This window comes from Carlito syrichta, unplaced genomic scaffold (genome assembly GCF_000164805.1).
Source record: "Carlito syrichta isolate Samal-C Ts95f unplaced genomic scaffold, Tarsius_syrichta-2.0.1 Scaffold314875, whole genome shotgun sequence".
Lineage (NCBI taxonomy): Eukaryota > Metazoa > Chordata > Mammalia > Primates > Tarsiidae > Carlito > Carlito syrichta.
The window spans coordinates 577,563-598,165 of NW_007258971.1; the positions used below are offsets into that span (position 1 = coordinate 577,563).

At 38.9% G+C, this 20,603-nt stretch overlaps 1 protein-coding gene across 2 annotated transcripts in view; it reads right to left on the reverse strand.

The window, feature by feature from the left end:
* The window catches only part of WDR78 (WD repeat domain 78), a 135,880-nt gene extending 115,540 nt beyond the window's left edge, over window positions 1–20,340 (reverse strand). For both annotated transcript variants that reach the window (XM_008072200.2, XM_008072205.2), the window contains exons 1-2: window positions 19,771–20,340; window positions 9,995–10,169 (exon numbers count right to left, since the gene is read on the reverse strand). In XM_008072200.2, the coding sequence (XP_008070391.1) occupies window positions 9,995–10,169; window positions 19,771–19,778 (183 nt within the window). In that variant the 5' untranslated portion in view covers window positions 19,779–20,340. The remainder of the gene's footprint in view (window positions 1–9,994; window positions 10,170–19,770) is intronic.
* Between the last annotated feature and the right edge of the window lie 263 nt (window positions 20,341–20,603).

Below are 20,603 nucleotides of genomic sequence, written 5' to 3' on the forward strand. Positions count from 1 at the left end.
ATTTTCTTAAAGTACTTAAGTGGGTGTGAACAGAACGACTGGTAGAGATATGGATAGTAAAGGCTATTCTGAGGAGGTCTCAGATGGAAATGGGAAATGGCTTATTAGAAACTGGTGGAAAAGCCATCCTTGCTATAAAGTAGTAAAGAATTAGAAAATGTATGAAAGGCAAATTTAAGAGTGACAAACTGGGATATCTGGGAGGAGATATATCTAAGCAGCAAAGTGTCTAAGATGCTGCATGTTTACTCTTGCTTGCTTACAGTGAGATCTGGCAGCAAAGGGATGAAAGAATTTATCATCAAAAGGAAGCAAAGTAGAAAGATGTGGAAACTGTAAAGAATGTTAAGGCTTATTTAGAAGAAACCAAAGATGTAGCACAGAGGCCATTTCCTAAAGAGACTAGTACAGATAAAAAGGATCATCAAGACATTGGATGACCCCACAGTTACTTCAGAGGTCTTCCAGGTGGTCCATCCAAACACAAGTACAGAGACCTAGAAGGGCAGAATGGCTTCGGGGGACAGGTCCCAGGTACCCTCCAAGAGCTCACTGCCCAGAGCCATCTCAGGGCCTTTGGCAAAAAGTTCTCAACGGCCCCAGCTGTGGTTAAAGTGACCCCAGGTGAGACTACACACCAAGTGGAAGATGCCTTGGAAGCATTCACATGGTGCTAATTCTGAGGCTCACAGAAAGCAAGAGCTGTGGAGGAATGGTAGCCTCCACCTCAATTCCGAATGATGTATCAGGCAGCCTGAAGGTCCAGGCAGAGACTTGTCACAGGCACAAAGCCACTGCAGACAGTCCCAACCAGGCCAATGCCTAGTGGAGACATGGGTGCAGGACCACCACCGAGACCGCAGAACTATGGAGCTACCAGCTTGAAAACCCATCCTAGGAGAGCCACAGTGTAGGAAGCACCCAGTGGTATCATCGAGGCAGGAATGCTCCATGTCTTGGGTGCCCAATCACTGCACCAGTGTCCAGGAGGCAGCACAGAGTCAGAAGACATTAATTTCTAGCTTTCAGGTTTAATGTCTGCTCTGCAGTTTCAGACTTACTTGAGGCCTGTTACTCCTTTCTTCTGGCCCATTGTTTTTCTTTTTGGAATGGGAATGCATATCCCATGTCTTTCCAAGCATTGTATTCTTTTTTTTTTTGAGTTGGAGTCTCACTCTGTCGCCCAGACTGGAGTGCAGTGGCCGCTCCCAGTCACCGCAGCCTCGACCTGCTGAGCTCCGGCGATCCTTCCGCCTCAGCCTTCCAAGTAGCCGGAATTACAGGTATGCGCTACCACGCCCGGCTGATTTTTTGATTTATTGTAGAGATGAGGTCTCGCTGCCCAGGCGGGTCTTGAACCCGCGGGCTCAGGCAATCCACTCACCTCAGCCTCCCAAAGGCGTGGGATTACAGGCTGAGCCACCGAGCCTGGCTAGCATTGTATTCTTAAGTACAATGTTTTTATTTTACAGGCTCACAGATGAAACTTTGGACTTTCAGTTGATGCTGGAATTTGGGGGCTTTTGGGGAAGGAATAAATGTATTTTATATGCAAGAACATGCATTTGGGGGTTAGGAACATGTTATGGTTTGAATGCAACCCTAAAAGTTGATGCCATAATGCTGAGAGGTGGGACCTCTGGGAGGTGACTGGATCTGACTGGAGGTGACTCTGCCCTAATAAATGAATTAATTCACTATGGATTAATGGGATATAAAAGGAATAGGCTAGGTAACATGAGAGTGGTCTGTTATAAAAGCCAATTTCTCCATCTCTTGTGAACCCCTCTCATCGTGTAATGCCTTGCACTGCCTCTGAACCCTGCAGAGTGCACTCTAGGAAGAAGGCCCTCACCAGGGATCTTGACCCTTGACCCTGAGCTTCCCAGTCTCCAGAGCTCTCAGAAATATATTTCTTTTGTGAATTTCCCAGTCTCAGGTATTCAGTTATAGCAACAGAAAACAGTGTAGGGCATTCCACTAACCACTACCTCCTCTCCCAGACCTAGGCCACCACTAATACACTTCTTGTCTCTAAAGATTTCCCTGTTCTGGACTTTGATATGAGTAAAATCACATACTATGTGATATTCTGTAGCTGGCTTCTCTCACTTAGCATGTTTTCAAGATTCATCCATATTGTAGCATGCATCAGTACTTCATTCCTCTTTATGGTTGAATAATAGTCTACTATATGAATAGACCATATTTTCTTCAGCCACTTTTCCACTGATGGACATTTGGGTTGGTTCCACCATTTGGCTACTATGAATGATGCTGCTAGAAACATTTGTACACAACTTTCTGTGCAGAAATATATTTTAACTTCTCTTGGATATACTTAAGAATGGAATTGTTGGTTCAGATGGTTAACAGTAAGTTTAAACTTTTGAGGAACTTTCAAACTGTTTTACAAAGTGGCTCAACCATTTACATTCCTATCAGCAGTGTATGAGGGTTCTGATTTCTTCACATCCTCATTAATACTATTATCTGACTCTTTGATTCAAGCCATCCTAATGGGTATGAAGCAGGTATCTCTTTGTGGGTTTAATTTACATTTCTCTGATGACTAATAATGTCCAGCATGTTTTCATGTGCTTTGTGACCATTTGTACATCTTTTTTGGAGAAATGAGCATTCAGATTATATTCCAATATTTAATTATTTGTCTTTATTAATGAATTCAAAGAGTTCTTTTTATATTACAAATCCCTTATCGGATATGATTTACAAATATTTTCTTCTGTTCTGTGGGTTATCTATCTTTTCACTTAGAATGTTTTTGATGCCAAAAAATTTTAATTTTGGTAATACCAAATTTATCTACTGTTTTCTGTTACTTATGCTTTTAGTGTCATATCTAAGAATTCTTTGCCAAATTTAACATCATGAAAAATTTAGTCCTATGTTTTCTTCTAAGAGTTTTATTGTTTTAGCTCTTAAATCTAGGTATTTGATATATTTTGAGTTTTTAAAAATATGATATGTGGTAAGGGTCTAACTTCATTCTTGTACATGTGGCAATCCAGTTATGCTGGCACAATTTGTTGGACAGACTAGTCTTGACATCATTGAATGATCTTGACACCCTTATAAAAAAAATCAGTTGATATTAGATGTATGGGTGTACTTATGAACTCTCAATTCTATCCCAGTGATATACAGGTTAGCTGTGTGTCAATACCACATTGTTTTGATTAATATTGTTTTGTAGTCAATTTTGAAATTTGGAAGTGTGAGTCCTCCTGCTTTGTTCTTTTTCAGAATTATTTTGGTCATTCTTGGTCTCCTGTAATTCTGTATGAATTTTAGAATCAGTTGTCAATTTATAGAAAGAAGTCACCCAGGATTCTGATAAAAACTGTTAAATTTGCAGATCGGCTTGGGGGAGTATTGTCAAGTAAGCAATGATCACAAATGTGAGATACTTTCCCATTTAATTAGGTCTTTCAATAACGTTTTGTAGTTTTCCAGAGCATGTAGTTTACATTTATTAAATGTATTCTTACATATTTTATTGTTTTTTTATGCTATTGTGAAAGAAATCATTTTTTTTTTAAAGAAAGCAGGATTTATTGAAAGGACAGGAAAGCTCCCACAGTGGGAGGGGACCCAAAGAGGTTGCCCAAAATCATTTCTTAACTGAATTTTCAAATTGTTTGAAGTGTATAGAAATGATTGCATATTAAATATTTGTACATTAGTCATGTATATGACAACTCTATAAAACTCAAGTGCTAGTTCTAATAGTTTTTTTAGAGGATTCCTTAGGAGTTTCTATACATAATATCACGTTATCTGCAAATAGAGTTTTACTTCCTTTCCAATATGGATGCCTTTGATTTCTTGCCTAAGTGTACATTTCTAGAACCTCTCCTATAATGAATAGAAATGGCAAGAAAAACTTGTTTTGTTCCTGTTTATAAGGGGATTATGAGTGATTAAGTATAATGTTAGCTGTGAGTTTTTCAAAAATGTCATTTATGAAATTGAAGAAATTGTCTTCTTAGTTTGTTGAATATATATGTTATTAAAGACACTGAATTTTGTCAAATGCTTTTTTGCATTTACTGATATGTGATTTTTGCTTTTAAAACTGATATGATGTATTAAGTAATTGATTTTCAAATGTTAAATTACTTTGTAACCCTTGAATCCCTACTGGTTCTTGTAATGGGCTGAATTACGTTTCCCAAAATCTTATAGATTGAAGACCTAACCACCAGAACTTCAGAATGTAACTGCATTTTTAAATGACCCTTTTAACAGATTACCAAGATAAAATAGGCTGGGCTCAAATCCAATTTGTTATCCTCCTAAAAAGCGATTAGGATACAAAGAGACATTAGGGATGCATGTGCACAGAGGAAAGACCATGTAAGAATAACACAGCAAAAAAATGGCCATCTGTAAACCAAAGAGGAGAGAGGCCTTGGAGGACACTAAACCTGCTGACATCTTGGAATTCTAGCCTTTGGAACAGTGAGAAAACTTGTTTAGCCTACCTAGTAGGTGGTATTTTGTTATGATAGTCCTAGCAAACTCACACTGTCATGATATATAATTCTTTTTATATGTTCCTAAATTTGTTTTGCTAGTATTTTGATGAGGATTTTTACATCCACATTGATAAGATATATTGGTATAATTACTTGTGAAGTCTGTTTGGTTTTGTATCAGCATAATACTGGCCTCAGAGAAGTTGAGAAGGGTTTCCTCTTCTTATATTTCTTGGGCACATTCATGAAGAATTTGGTAGAATTCCATGGTGAAGACATATGAGCCAGGCTTTTCTTTGTGGGTAGTTTTTTGTTTTTTTTTTTTGAGTTGGAGTCTCCTCACTCTGTCACCCAGACTAAAGTTCCGTGGCTGCTCCCGGCCACCGCAGCCTTGACCTGCTGGGCTCCGGCAATCCTTCTGCCTCAGCCTTCCAAGTAGCTGGAATTACAGGCATGCACTACCACGTCTGGCTAATTTTTTGATTTATTGTGGAGATGAGGTCTCGCCAAGTTACCCAGACGGGTCTCAAACCCGCGGGCTCAGGCAATCCACTCACCTCAGCCTCCCAAAGCACGGGATTACAGGCTGAGTCACTGAGCCCGGCTATTTTTTTTTTTTTTAAAACAAAACTATGAATTTAATTTATTCGCTTGTTACAGATATATTCAGATTATACATTTTTTTCCAGTTAGTTCCTCGGGTAGTTTGTGATTTTCTAGAAATATGCTCATTTCATGTAAGTTATTTAATTTGTTGGCATGCAACTGTTCATAGTAGTCCTTTATAATCTTTTTTATTTTTGTAAGGTCAGTAATAATTTATTTATAAATACTAGAATCAGTATTTATTTCTGATTCTAGAGATTGAGTCTTTTCTCCTTTTTTCCTTTGTTAGACTAGCTAAAGGTTTGTCAATATTGTTGATCTTTTTAAAGAATCAGCTTTTGGTTTTGCTAATTTTCTCTATTGTTTTTATATTCAACATTTCACTAATTTTCAGTTCAATATTTATTATTTCCTTCCTTCTTTTTACTTTATGTTATTTGTTTTTTTTTTTCCAGTTTCTTAGGGTAAATTATTGATTCGAGATCTTTCTTCTTAAAAGGTATTTATAGCTATAAATTTCCCTATAAGCTGTTTTAATTGCATTCCATAAGAATTGTTATCTGGTTGATGTCGTTTCAGACTACTTTGATTTCTTCTTTGATTTGCCATTTATTTACATACCACTGTTACTTTGAATATATTTTCTTCTACTTCATCTCCTCTTCCATTATGTGCATGTTGGTGTATTTGATGGTGTTCCACATTTTTCTGAGGCTCTATTCATTCCCCCCACCTTTGGCCTGAGTAATCTATTTCACTTTATCTTCACATTTGCTACTTCTTTCTGCCATCTATCAAAATCTAGTATTGAGCTCCTGTAGTCAATTTTTAAAATTTTCATTATTGTATTTTTCAACTAAAAAATTTCCACTTAATATTTTGTAATTTCTGTATCTTTATAGACATTCTCTATTTGATGTGACACTGTCCTCATACTTTCCTTTACTTTTGTTTTTAATTTTATTTATTTTTATTTCAATAGTTCTGGGGGAGTACAACTAGTCTTTACTTTTAAAATCATGGTTTATTTTCATTCTGTGAACAAATTTACAGTGACTGCTTTGAAATTTTAAATCTGACATCTGGTCTCTCTCTCACAGTTTCTATTGTCTGCTCTTTTTCTTGTGTATGGGTTATACTTTCTGCAACTATGAATTTGACTAGTTAAGATACTTCATATATATGGAATCATACAGAATCTGTCCTTTTGCAACTGGCTTATTTCACGTAATGTTATGTCTTCAGGTTCGTCCACGTTGCAGCATGTGTCAGACTTTCCTTCCTTTTCAAGGCTCCTAACAGTGCATGGTATGTATATGCCACATTTTATTTATCTGCTCATCTGTTAATGAATACCTCATTGTTCTCACCTTGTAGTTATTGTACATAATGCTGCTATAAAGATGGTTGCTCAAATGTCTGTTTCAAGTCCTACTTTAGGGCTTTTAACAGTCTTTTGCATTTATACTCAGAAATAGTTTTCCTGAATCATACAGTAATTCTGTTTTTAAGTTTTTGAGGAACCACAATACCGTGTCTCACAGTGGTTACACCATTTAAAAATTCTACCAACACCACACAGGGTTTCAATCGCTCCATATCCTCGACACTTGTTTTTTTGATAGTAGTCATCATAATTGGTGTAAAATGGTATCTCACTGTGGCCTTGATCTGGATTTCCCTAGTGACTAGTAATGTTGAACATCTTTTCATGTACTTGTTGGTTATTTGTATATTGTCTTTGGAGAAATATCTATTCAAGTACTTTGCCCATCAACTGGGATGTTTTTGCTTTTTTTTTAGGGGTTCTCCATATACTCTGGGTATTAACCACTTGTGAGATATATGGTTTGCAAATATTTATCCCGAATCTGTAGGATGACTTTTCACTATGTTGGTTCTGTCCTTTGCTGAACAGAAGTTTCTAACTTTCTTTTTTGAGTTGGAGTCCCACTCTGTTGCCCAGACTGGAGTGCAGTGGCTGCTCCTGGCCACTGCAGCCTTGACCTGCTGGGCTCTGGCGATCCTTCCACCTCAGCCTTCCAAGTAGCTGGAACTACAGGCGCGCGCTGCCACGCCTGGCTAATTTTTTGATTTATTGTAGAGATGAGGTCTTGCCAAGTTGCCCAGGTGGGTCTCGAACCGCAGGCTCAGACAATCCACTCACCTCAGCCTCCCAAAACATGGGATTACAGTCTGAGCCACCGAGCCCGGCTACGTTTCTAATTTTGATATAGCCCAATATATGTTTTTCAAGAACTGCATGCACTCTTGGTGTCAAACCCAAGAAACTGCTGCCAAATTCAATGTCTAAAGTTTTTATAGCTTTGCCTCTTACTTTTCAGTCTTCCATCCATTTTGAGTTCATTTTTGTACACGGTGTAAGGTAAGGGCACTTCATTCTTCTCTGTGTGGATATCCAGATGTCCCAACATCATTTTTTGATAAGACTGTCCTTTCTCTACTACATAGTCTTGGCATCCTTGTTGAAAATTATCTGACCATATATCTGAGGGTATATTTCTGGGCACTCTATTCTGTTTCATTGGTCTATACTGCATGTCTGTCTTTATTCTAGTGCCACACTATTTTGATGACTATAGATTTATAATAAGTTTTGAAATCAGGAAGTATGAGACTTCTGAGTTTGTTCTTTTTTTTTTTCTTTTTTTGAAAGCAGGATTGATTAAGAAGACAGAAAAGCTCCCACAGTGGGAGGGGACCCGAGGGGATTGCCCTGTTCTTCTTTTTCAAGATTGTTTTGGCTATTTGGGTCTCTTGATATTTCATATCAATTTTGGGATGGGTTTCCTATTTCTGAAAAAATATATTCATCATTGGGATTTTGGTAAAGATTGCATTAAATCTGTACATTACTTTGGGTAGTACTGACATTCTAACAATACTAAGTCTTCCAATCCATGAACAAGAAATATCTTTCCATTTATTGATGTCTTCTTTCATTTCTTTCAGCAATGTATTATAGTTTTCAGTGTACAAACCTTTGGTTTCCTTGCTTAATTTATTCCTAAGTATTTTATTATGTTTGATCCTACTGTAAATGCAAACGTATTCTTAATTTCCTTTTTAGATTGTTCTTTGTTAGAAATACGACAGATTTCTGTGTTAATTTTCTATCCTGCAACTTTGTTGAATTCATTTATTAGTTCTAACAGTTTGTGTATGTATATAATCCTTTTTTTTTTAGAAAGCAGGATTTGTTGAGAGGACAGAAAAACTCCCACAGTGGGAGGGGACCAGAAAGGGTTGCTCATGTATGTGATCTTTACATTTTTGTACATATAAGATCATGTCATCTGTGAATAGAGATGACTTTTTTTTTCTCTTTTAATTTTGATGCCTTTTATTTTATTTTATTTTTTTGCCTAATCACCCCGACCAGGACTTCCACTACTATAATATGCTGAAGTGATGAAATCAGGTATCCTTCTCTTGTTCCTAATCTTGGGATAAAAACTTCCAGTATCAGTCTCAGCAATGGACAGCTGGAGGCAGGATGATAAACACTAAAGTGTTTTTTTTAAGGGGGGGTTATACACACACATAAACAAAATATATATTATATATGTGTAAATACAAGTATTTTTTACTAATACTATATTAGGGTTGTTTTCATTTTTGGCCATTAGGAATAAAGTTGCTATAAACATCATGCAAAGGTCTTTGTACAAACATATACTTTATCTTCTCTTGATAAATACCTAGAAGTGGAATAACTGGATGATATAGTAGGTATATGTTTAATATTTAATAACTTGCCGAGTTATTTTCTATTTTCCATGTCTACCAGCAGCATCTGAGTGTTAGTTCCTCCACATATTTGTCAACACTTGATCTGGTCAGCCCCTTTTTTTTTTTGAGAAAGTAGGATTTATTGAGAGGACAGAGAAGCTCCCACAGTGGGAGGGGACCCGAAGGGGTTGCCCCAGTTAGCCTTTTTAATCTCAGTCATTCTAATAGGTATTCAGCAGTATTTTATGGTTCTAATTTGCATTTCCTTAATGACCAATACAGTACTGATCATCTTTTCATGTGCTCATATGTCATCTATATTTCTAGTGCAGTAAAGTATTATTTGTTCAAGTATTCTGCTCGTCTTTTAAAATTGGGTTGTCTGAATACTGTTTTGAAGGTTGTTTATACATTTTAGCTAGAAGTACTTTATCAGAATGTCCTTAGTAAATCATTTTCCCTGGTGTGTCACATTTTTTTTTCATTCTGTTAACAATGTCTTTCAAAGAGGAAATGTTTTGATTTTGATGAAATCCAATTTACCAATTTTATCTTTTATGGACTGTGCTTTTAATGTCCCATCTAAAAAAATATCTAACCCATTCAAAGTTATATGTTATATGCTTTCCTGTATATATGTTATACCTTAATAAAAAGTATACTTTGATTAAAAGTATGAGACAAAATAACTGACTTTATGACAATTAATTTTGTGGTATTTTCAAAAGTTCATTGGTGAGAAGAGTAGATGATACTGTAGTGTATTAATTATAATTAATACCATAAGCAACTAGTGCTTAAGGTCCCAAGTAGACTTTTCTCATTCCACTTTAATATTCTTATTAGCAATAACTAGTTATAAGAGTCAATTGCCAATAATATGTTGTAAGAAATGCTACATGGTAAAAGTTCCAACAAAATCAATATTTTAAAGTTACAAGGGATGACTGCTTGACAGCAGCATATTTTCTCAGTTTTAAAATTTTTATGTATTATTTATTTTGGCTGGAACACCCATCCTCAGGAGGTCCTGGGAATATGTGCCCCAACAGTGCATTTTCTACCTTTAGTATGCCAGTCTGGTTTTTCATGATGCCATTTTCAAATAGACTCAGTATTCTAAAAAATAGTACCTGTGTTATCTTTGTGCTAGAAATGTTAATTTTTTCTGCTAATTTCAATTCCGGTACAACCATGGTTTTTGATATCGCCATTCTGCTTTGATTCGCACCAGCATAGCTCTTGGCTGGTGCTCCTCTTACAGGGCTGATGAAGCTAATAGACTTCTTCGGTTGTGTGGCACTGCTCCTATACGAAAAAAGAACACATAGTACAGAGGATTCAGGGTTGAAAAGAAACATCAACCAACAATAAAAAAGACTTTTATGTAGAAACACGTGAACCATCTAAACATACAGCGAGAAATAGGAATAGCTACTTGAGATCTTACTATAAGTAAGCATAGTTCTAAAGAGTTTACAAACATTATGTCACTTTTTCCTCAATTCTAAGAGCTTGTTATGAATATTATTTTTGTATAAAGGCACAGGAGCTTTAAAGGGGAATATTCCCATTACAGTTGAGATCTGAACCCAGGAAGTCAGTTCCAACCTCACACGGACTTCTCTGAGTCCTAGTTTCTTTACCTGTAAAATGGGGAAATATAATAGTGCCTAACTTATGGGTTATTATGAGGATTGGATACATTAATTTATTTATTATGATTAGGAAGTACCTGGTACATAGCAAGCACAAATGAGTGTACAGTCTAGTTACATAGGCAGATTTAAACATGATTAACACAACCTGAGAAAGAATATTATATTCCTGCCTGAATGTCACAGTTTTTAATAAGAAGAGGAATATAATTAAAATATTTCTATTGAGGAAGTAAAATTCACATTTGGATTTACTCCTTAAGACAAGAACCTACCTTACCATTTCATTCCTCTTTAGGATTTTGTAATGTGGGTTTCTTTTTTGATTGTTTGTTTTTTTTTTTTTTTTGAGTTGGAGTCTCACTCTGTCACCCAGACTGGAGTGCAGTGGCCGCTCTCGGTCACTGCAGCCTCAACCTGCTGGGCTCCGGCGATCCTTCCACCTCAGCCTTCTAAGTAGCTGGAACTACAGGCATGCGCTACCACACCCAGCTGATTTTTGATTTATTGTAGAGATGAGGTCTCGCCAAGTTGCCCAGGCGGGTCTCGAACCTGCGGGCTCAGGCAATCTACTCACCTCGGCCTCCCAAAGGCGCGGGAGTACAGGCTGAGCCTCCGAGCCTGGGGTAATGTGGGTTTCTATAAAATGAGGATGACCTTCCCTTAGATTATAAAAAGGAAATATGCTTCCAAAGGAAACATTTCAAATAACACTTCCACTTTTTAAACCATGAAAGATCAGACTAGAAGAAATATTTTTAAATGACAACAATCAATCCAGCTTTCATATTTCATTTTTCTTCATAGCACTTACCACTTTTTGACATTGTGCTTGTTGTTGTCCACTCCTCTACAGAGCGTAAGCACGTTTAGGGCAGGAACCTTGTCATGGTCACTGCTGTATCCCTTGCACTGAGCACAGTGCCTCATATACCATGGGCACCAAATACATATTTTTTAAAATACGTGAATAAATGAATTCCATTTGTGCACTGCTTCAAATTTACATTCTTTTAAGGTATTCTACCCTCTCCTCCTTCCATCTCCAAAAGATTTTACCTCTAACATCTCTAAGAAAACAAAGTATCAGTCATGTAAACTACTTCACATCCTCTACCTTCTTTAAATTCTTCTACCTCCTACAAAATCAGCTCAGTCCATCTTTATCTCTTTTTTCCTCTCTCAGTAAAAGCGTTGTCATTCTTATTAAAGACTAATCTTTTATCTGCATACAGAAACCTGGCCCTCACTGTTTCCTCAGGGACTCTCCCATACCTTATTTTCTTCTGTCTTTTCCCTATGTCATCTTTTCAACTTAAAAAAAGAAAATCATTTCTTTACCTATATCTTCCTCTATCTATTACCATATCTCTCCTTCCTTTCAGTTCAACTTCTTAAAATATTAGTCAATAATACTGCTTACTTCTTCACTCCTCGTATTTGCTTCAAACTACAATCTTGCTCTACTCCTCTACTCGCTCTTCTTCTATTGCATAGAGATTACTGTCGTTCTCTCTTTTTCTTTCTTTCTTTTGTAGAGTCAGGGTCTCACTATGTTGGCTAGGCCACAGTATAGTAGCATGATGGTAGTTCACTGTATCCTCGAATTCCTGGGCTTGAGCAATCCTCCTGCCTCAGTCTTCTGAGTAGCTGGAACTACAAATGTGCACCACCATGCCCAGTTGATTTTTTTTCTTTAAATTTGTGTAGGGATGGGGTCTTGCTATGTTACCCAGGCTGGTCTCAAACTCCTGGGCTCAAGAGATTCTCCTGCCTCAACCTCCCAAAGTGCTAGGATTAGAGGCATGAGCCACCATGTCTGGCCAAGACTGCTTTCATCAAAATCACCTAGTTCTTCAAATTGGTGAATCCAAAGGACTCTTTTCAGTACTTATCTTTGTAGCATCTGACTTCTCAAGTTGGTTTCTGTGATACCACTGTCTCCTATTCTTCAAACACCTCGAGGCCTCTACCATTCCTTTTCTACCAAATAATCAGATTTAGATTTTTCTTCTTTTGCTATTAAATCCTGAATCCAGTTTATCAATTGAATCACTCTTTTGTCATTTCCTTCAACTCTCTTATTTTCTTTCTCCTTGATGCCCTACTTGCCTTACAAAATCCAGTCCTCCTATTCCGTTTTCCTTTGTCAGGTTCCTCTTTCACAGACAACACTTAGGCTCAAACTGTTGTTTGTCTGATTTCTCACTATGTACACTATTCCAGAGTAAATGTCACCATTTCAGTGGCCAGGTGTATTCCACTTTCCTATGGCAATTACTCTCATCAGCACTTCCTGTCTCCCATCCTCTGAAGATTTTATATCCTCAATCACTTGCTCTCTCTCCAATACTATTCCTGGCATGATTCTTGAGAATTTCAATATCCATGAAGGTAATCCTTCAACTATCCTGGCCTCTCAGTTCCTTGAAATCCTCTCACATAAATATGAGTTTACACGCCTAACTTTAGCCACTTACTCCCACATGGTCACACACTCAGCTTTGTCTTCAGCAAGACCAACCACCACTTCCTGTTTTTCCACCTTATACATTCTCTTAAATACCAGCTTCGATTGTCTTTTAACCCTCGAGCCCTTAATTCCACCAAGTTTTATTTCCTTACCTACCCTTCTCATGCCACCTCCTTCCTCTTGAAGCTAAGATCAATCAGCAGGTAATTATGATAATCACTCTTTATTTACATTGTTGCCCTCTTTTGCCTTTTGTTTCACTGAGCTTGTGGGCAAAACCAAAGTCGTGGATAATTCCCATTATCCTCTTACGTTGAGCCTGCATCTGTGTGTTAACTGTATTTCTAGCTTCTACAAACTTGATGCTTTAACACTTGTCTTATGTACTCAGGCTAGGCATGCCTTACACTGGACAAGCTGATAACATGCCCATGTTACCTTGCCTTGGCCTTCTGGTTCTCCTCTTGCCACCCCCTCCCACGTTCCTCAGGCGGAATCCTCCTCCCAGGGTTGTACTTTTCAAACACACAGCAGCCAATCCTGATTCCACACCCCCAACCACCTCTCCCATGGGACGCTCTTGGCACCACTACACCCACCCTAATCACTCCATGGCCAGATATCCGGACCAATAGGGACAGCCCTTGTGCCCAGAAACCACTGAAATTACTCAACCTCTCTAGTAAATCCTAAACCTCTCTACCCTGCCTTATCCATTCTTTCTGGTGGAAAGCACAATAAAGGCTCTTGTCCACAATCTCCCTCCTCCACCCATCTGCTTCTTGACAGATCATCCTGTGTCCTGGGTAGCCCCCATGGTGTGGTGAGCACACTCCTCTTGAAAACTGTAATAAACGAATTTTTCAATGGCAATAATTTCCTGATCTATTAGTCTTACTGTTCCTCAAATTTTATTATGGTACACTATTTTAACTTAACCTGTGTGACTAAATGAAACTGGAAAAAAAAATACCCAACCATGATGACGGGTCTCACTTTAAATTATGAATCATTAACTTAACCTGAGTCCTTCTTGGTTTACCTTTTACTATACTCTCTAAGGCCATTATTTTATACTTTCTCTTTCTTCAAATATGAATACCTCCTCTGACGCTTTTACTTTCAGTTGATTAAATGAGAAAGCTGAAGCCACCTGGTAACTTTCATATACTTCCATATCACATTTATGCGCCTGCCTGTATCATGCCTGCATTCTGTTTCCTTCCTGGTACTCTGGGTGAATTATCGATGATGATAGTTTAGGTCAATCCTTCTACATGCATACTGGGTTCCATTCCTTTTTTGCCTGTTCAAGGATATTGCTCTATTAGGTCATAAATTTTCAGCTCTCTACTGGACTATTCCTTTCAGTAGATAAATATGCTGGTATTTCTCACATTTAAACAGAAACCTTCTCTTGATTCCATCTATCTGTCATTTGTGTTTCCTTTAATTATAGCAATTCCTGGGACAATTTTCTATATTTATTGCTTCCTCTCTCTCTCTCTCTCTCTCTCTCTATATATATATATATATACACACACACACACACACACACACACACACTCTCTCTCTCAATTCTCTCTCTCACTCTACACACACACACACACACACACACTCTCTCTCTCTCTCTCTCTCTCTCTCTCTCTAAGTCTACTCTGATCAGGTTTTTGTCCCTATCATTCCACCAAAAGGATTACTACCAAGCTCTAACCATCTCCACAATTCTCATCTATGGTCATTTCAATGTTCTCATCTTACTTATTTTTATTTATTTATTTATTTTGAGTTGGAGTCTCACTCCGTCGCCCAGACTGGAGTGCAGTGGCATACTGCCGGCCACCGCAGCCTCGACCTGTTGGGCTCTGGTGATCCTTCCGCCTCAGCCTTCCAAGTAGCTGGAACTACAGGTGCACGCTACCACGCCCAGCTAATTTTTGATTTATTGTAGAGACGAGGGCTCACCAACTTGCCTGGGCAGGTCTCGAACCCGTGGGCTTAGGCAATCCACTTGCCTTGGCCTCCCAAAGTGCTAGGATTATAGGCTGAGCCACTGAGCCCAGCCTCATCTTACTTATAAGCAGCATTTCATCCAGCTGTTCATTCTTTTGTGTGTGTGTGTATGTGTGTGTGTGTGTGTGTGTGTGTGTCTGTGGCATTCATCCTTGGACTTCTCTTTTCTATCTACAATCATAGCCTAGTGAATTCATTCAATGCCATGATTTAAAAGCCATCTATATGAAAATGATCCCCACCTACCTAGACCTCTCCGTATAGATCCACTTGCCTACTTGACATCACTAACCAAAATGCAGCATGTCTAAAACTAAGTTTGTGACATTAACCTCCACCACGGAGACAGGACAGCTAGCATAGCTTAGAGATATGTAGATAGTGAGTTTCTTATAGGCAGGCTTAGATAACTACGAAACCAGATGGTCAGGCATCTAGGCACTGACCTATTGGGACATAACACTTTAAATAACTACACAGCGACTGAAACTCAGCCTGATCTTGGAAGATGGAATAGCTGGCTACAAAGACCAAAAACAGGACAATAGAGTTACTAGAGACATAGAGGCACAGTGCTCTAGGAAAAACTTAAACAACAACTTTTGTTATTATCTCAAAAGTTCCTCATGACACAAGCAAAGAGTAAAACAGTAAGAATTAAAACTTGTAATAAAAGCTTAGCTTAGAAATAGGTTGCTTAATCATCATTTTGTACAATATATAATAAAGCTTTCTGTTAACAGCGTGTACCCTTTCCCTTGACACCAGCGCTTTCTTGAATATGTATTTTTTTTCTCTAATAAACTGTATTTTAGAACTCTTTTTGTGACTTGCTCTGAAATTCCTCTCTGTGACAAGCCAAGGACCCATTGAGCAATTACACCCAAGCCATTTGACATCACCACCACCACCTCACTCTTACCTGGCCAGCAAATCTACCACTCTTGCAGACCTCCCAGTTTTTGTTAAAAAGGCAACTCTATTCTTCCAGCTACTTGAGGGAAACAAAACAATCAAAATATATCCAAAATCCACCATTTGTCACCATCCTTTTTGCTACCATCCTGGTCTAAACACTGTCTTATCTCCTGGATTATTGCAGTACCTTTCAACTCATCTTCCTACTTAACCTCGATCCCCTGAAGTTTACCCTCCATGTAACCACGGTGACCTTTCAAAACACAAGTAAGGGTTGGGCATGGTGGCTCACACCTGTAATCCCAGCACTTTGGGAGGCCGGAGTGGGAGGACTGCTTGAGACCAGAGTTCAAGACCGATCTGGGCAACACAGTGAGAATCCATCTCTAGAAAAATATAAAATACTAGCCAGGCATGGTGGCTGCATCTGTAATCCTAGCTAATCAGGAGCTTGTGGTAGGAAAACTGCTTAAGCCTATGAATTTGCAGTTACAGTGAACTAAGATTGAGCTACTGTGCTCCAGCCTGAGTGACAAAGTAAGACTCTGTCTCTGAAAAAATAAAACAAAACACAAATAAGATCATACCACTGTTGTGCTTGACACCCTTTATTCATTTCCTACCACATTCAGAATAAAAGCATACATCTTTACTGTCACTTAAAAAGTCCCAACATGCATACAAGTTAGGCCTCTGATTTCACTTCCAGCAGTTTCTCCCTTGTTAGCTCTGTTCCAGTCATGTTAGCATCCTTGATATTCATGCCGGGCACATTTCCATATCAGAATTCACACTTGCTGTTCCCTTCATCTAAAACACTCTTTCTCCTACATGCACACGCCTAGCATCATCACTTTCTTCAGTGTGGGCTTTTCTGGCTTTCCTATCTAAGACGTCAAACATTCCTCTCATATCCCCTCGCTTTATTTTTCTCCTTAGCACTTCTTACTAACAGTATAGATTGTGCTTAGTTACCTTGTGTACCAGTTGTTTCTATCCAACACAGTATGCAGTAAGTCCCCTCTATATGAACCTACACGTCGCAAACTTTGAAAGATGCGAACGAACATGTGTTCACATGTTCCATCATGTAAGTTAACTCATGTGCCTGGCATGTATTGTAATGTGTGCATCCTCTACAAGTGGTTGTGCGTTTGTGTACTTTATTGTATAGTACTGTGTGGAGTACAATGGGACAGTGTCCTTATTTCAAGCTCAGGAAGTACAGAAGCAAGCACAAAAGCAGCAGTGATGTAGCCAGCGGTACTGTAGATCGTGTGAGTTGGGTGCCTAGGCTAACTTGGTTGGACTTAGGAAATTAGACTTACGAATGCGCTCTTGGAATGGAGCTCACTCACAGGTGGTGGACTAACTGTATGCTTTATTTACTTATCTTGTGAGCCAGTTGTCTCTCTATCTTAGCGTCTAAGTTCCACAAGGACACTGGGCTGCTTTGTTCCCTGCTGTATCCTTAGTGCTTACAACAGTACCCAAGTGTGGAAGAAAGTTTTTCCTCCACTCTCACACCACAACAATCAACAGAGATGACTTCTGTGACCAAATGTGTGGGGGGTTTTCTCCACACACCAAGCAAGCAATCAATTCTTCAGTGCACCCAGCTGGGTGTCTTCCAATTTAATTCCAGCAGGGTCTACCTGGGGATAGCATCAGATCCCACAGGTTGAGGGCTCAGTCCCATAAGACTATTCCCCACTTCAGATGCCATCACAAAACCGGTTGTGAACTGAGATGATTGGCTACACATCGGGGTTCCCATAACCCCTTCCTTGGGTTAGATCAATTTGCTACAGCGTCTCACAGAACTCAGAGAAACACTTACTTATGTTTCATGATTTATTATAAAGGACATGACAAAGGATACAGATGAAAAGATGCACACGGCAAAGGATGTGAGGGAGGGGCGAGTGGCTTCCATGAGCCCTCTGGGCACGATACCCTTCAGGAAGCCTGCAGGTCCAGCTATCCAGAAGCACTCTCAACACAGTCCTTTGAGGTATTAATGGTGGCTTCACTAAGTAGGCATAATCGATTAAACCACTGATCATTGGTGATCAACTTAACTTTCAGTCCCTCTCCCCTCCTTGGAAGTTGGGGGGTGGAGTTTAAGGTCCCCACTCTCCAGCTGATGCAGTGGTTTCCACTTGTAATTCCAGCACTCTGGGAGGCCAAGGCAGGAGAATTTCTTGAACCCAGGAGTGGGCAACAAAACGAGACCTCATTTCTATAAAACTTTTTTTTAAAAAAATTAGCTGGGTGTGGTGGTGGGCACCTGTAGTCCCAGCTACTTGGAAGGCTGAGGCAGGAAGATGGCATGAACTCAGGAAGTCAATGCTGCATGAGCCTTGATGGTGCCTCTGCATTCTAGCCTAGGCAATGGAGTGAGACCCTGACACACACACACACACACACACACACACACACACACACACACACACACACATAAATCCCAACCCTCTAATCATGCCTTAGTCTTTCTTTTTTTAATTCTTTTTTTGAGTTGGAGTCTCACTCTGTCACCCAGACTGGAGTGCGGTGGCCACTCCTGGCCACCACAACCTCAACCTGCTGGGCTCTGGTGATCCTTCCACCTCAGTCTTTCAAGTAGCTGGAACTACAGGCACATGCTACCACACCCGGCTAATTTTTGATTTATTGTGGAGATGAGGTCTCGCCAAGTTGCCCAGGCGGGTCTCAAACCCACGGGCTCAGGCAATTCACTCACTTCAGTCTCCCAAAGCATGGGATTGCAGGCTAAGCCACCGAGCCTGACTATGCCTTAGTCTTTCAAGTAACTAGCCCCAATCCTGATGCTACAGGAGTTGTATGACAGGAAACTACTAAAGACCAAATATTTATTTTACATTATCACAGTGAAACTACCTATATAGAATTAATATCAGACCACAGGATAAAAGCTGTAAAAGAGACCTGGGCCGTGAGAAGGTGCAGCTATAGTTTGAATTTAGCAAATCTGTTTTTTCTAAGTATGTTTCACTCTAATAGAGAACAGGTGATTATCTTCACCTCCTGACTGCTAGGGAAGTGGGGGTGGGGGTGGGGTAGCCACCTGCAAAGCCCTCTGACTTTTTGGGGAGGTGGATTTGAGTTGCATCTCTTGTCCTCCCAGCTCAGCTTCCTTGCATTACTAAACTCTTTCTCCAGTGTCACGGTTGCATCGGTTCTGGTTTTACTGGGCAGCGGGCATGTTACTCACGTCAGGCTACAATAGTACCTAACACACAAGAGCTGCTTTGTAAGCATGTTGAAAGAATCATTACACCCAACTCAAAACACTCTCTCGCACTATGTACTCATCTGTTTAATATTCTAACAGGCACCTCAGACTGAATAGATGCATAATAAAATCACATCACATTTGCTCGTAAAGCAGCTCTTCCCCTTTTAGTCCCCATAAGAACTCAAACAGAAATGAACAAATTATGAATGAATGATGCTAGAGTTATCAATTAGGTAGTTAATGGGATCTTTTGTGAGAATATTATCAGCGAACTCTCTGAAATTGTTGGACTGCACATTTTATGGAAAGGGGACGATGTTTATTATGTTCACCATTATAGCCCCAGCTCTTAGCCCTGTGCCTCTAAAAAGTAGGAAATTGGAGACAGAAAGTACAGATTACCCTTTTTAAAGAAATGGAGGATGGATCTGTAATCAGTTGTCACAAATCTATGATATATATGTATCTATATGAGAAAATATAAATGCTTCTATATTGGCAAATTATGGGGCAATAGAGTGACTTTTAAGAGATAACCACATTGAAAGTTTTGCCTGAAAAACAGTCATGATACAAGAAGTCACATACCTGTACATTTTTTAGTTTCCTGAAGCAAGGTTCTAAGTGGTTTTGTTTGTTCTTGTATCTTTAGAATCTATGACAATACCTGGAAAATATGAGGCATTCAATAGATATCTATAGAGTATTATAACTTCTATGAAAAAAGAGGAAAATTAAAGCATACTACAGACACATACATCTCAGTATGAAATAAATAATCCCAAGAGGGAAAGTAGAAGTGGCTTAAGAAAAGGTACCTGTATTACCCTCTTCTTACTTTAATGGGATGAAAGTTATTGCAATATAAGCCAACTCAATTTCACCTATTTATTCAACAGTTATTTATAAAACATTTACTATACATAAAGTTCTATGCTATGTGCTGGCAGGGATACAATACTGCTATGGCTTTAATACTTGTGTCCACCAAAATTCATGTTAAAACTTAATCCCCAGTCGAGACAAAGCAAGAACCAACTTTTTTTAAAAGGGTCTTCAGACACCGAGCATGGAAAGAAAAATCCTTAAGTTCCGTTCCTTTAAGGGAAATTCTAGGAACCTAGCTAGTTCCAGAAATAAATAAGTAACTTGTTAAACAAGAAGCTATTTGTAGCCTAAAACAATAGCCAAGAAAGTTAAAGTTCCAGAGACATGTTTTCCCTACAGAAATTAAAGATAACATCTTAACGTAGTTCTGAGGCTCAGAGCCCCACTGAGGACCCCACCCACCCCCCCATGCTGGCAAGTAGACCACAGATAAGGGGGAAGTGAAGACTGAACTTGAACTACTGTCCTTGTTCTAAGCTTCTTCCTGAGGGGCTTAGAGAAAGTCACTCCCTCTCGCTAGATAACATATTTCT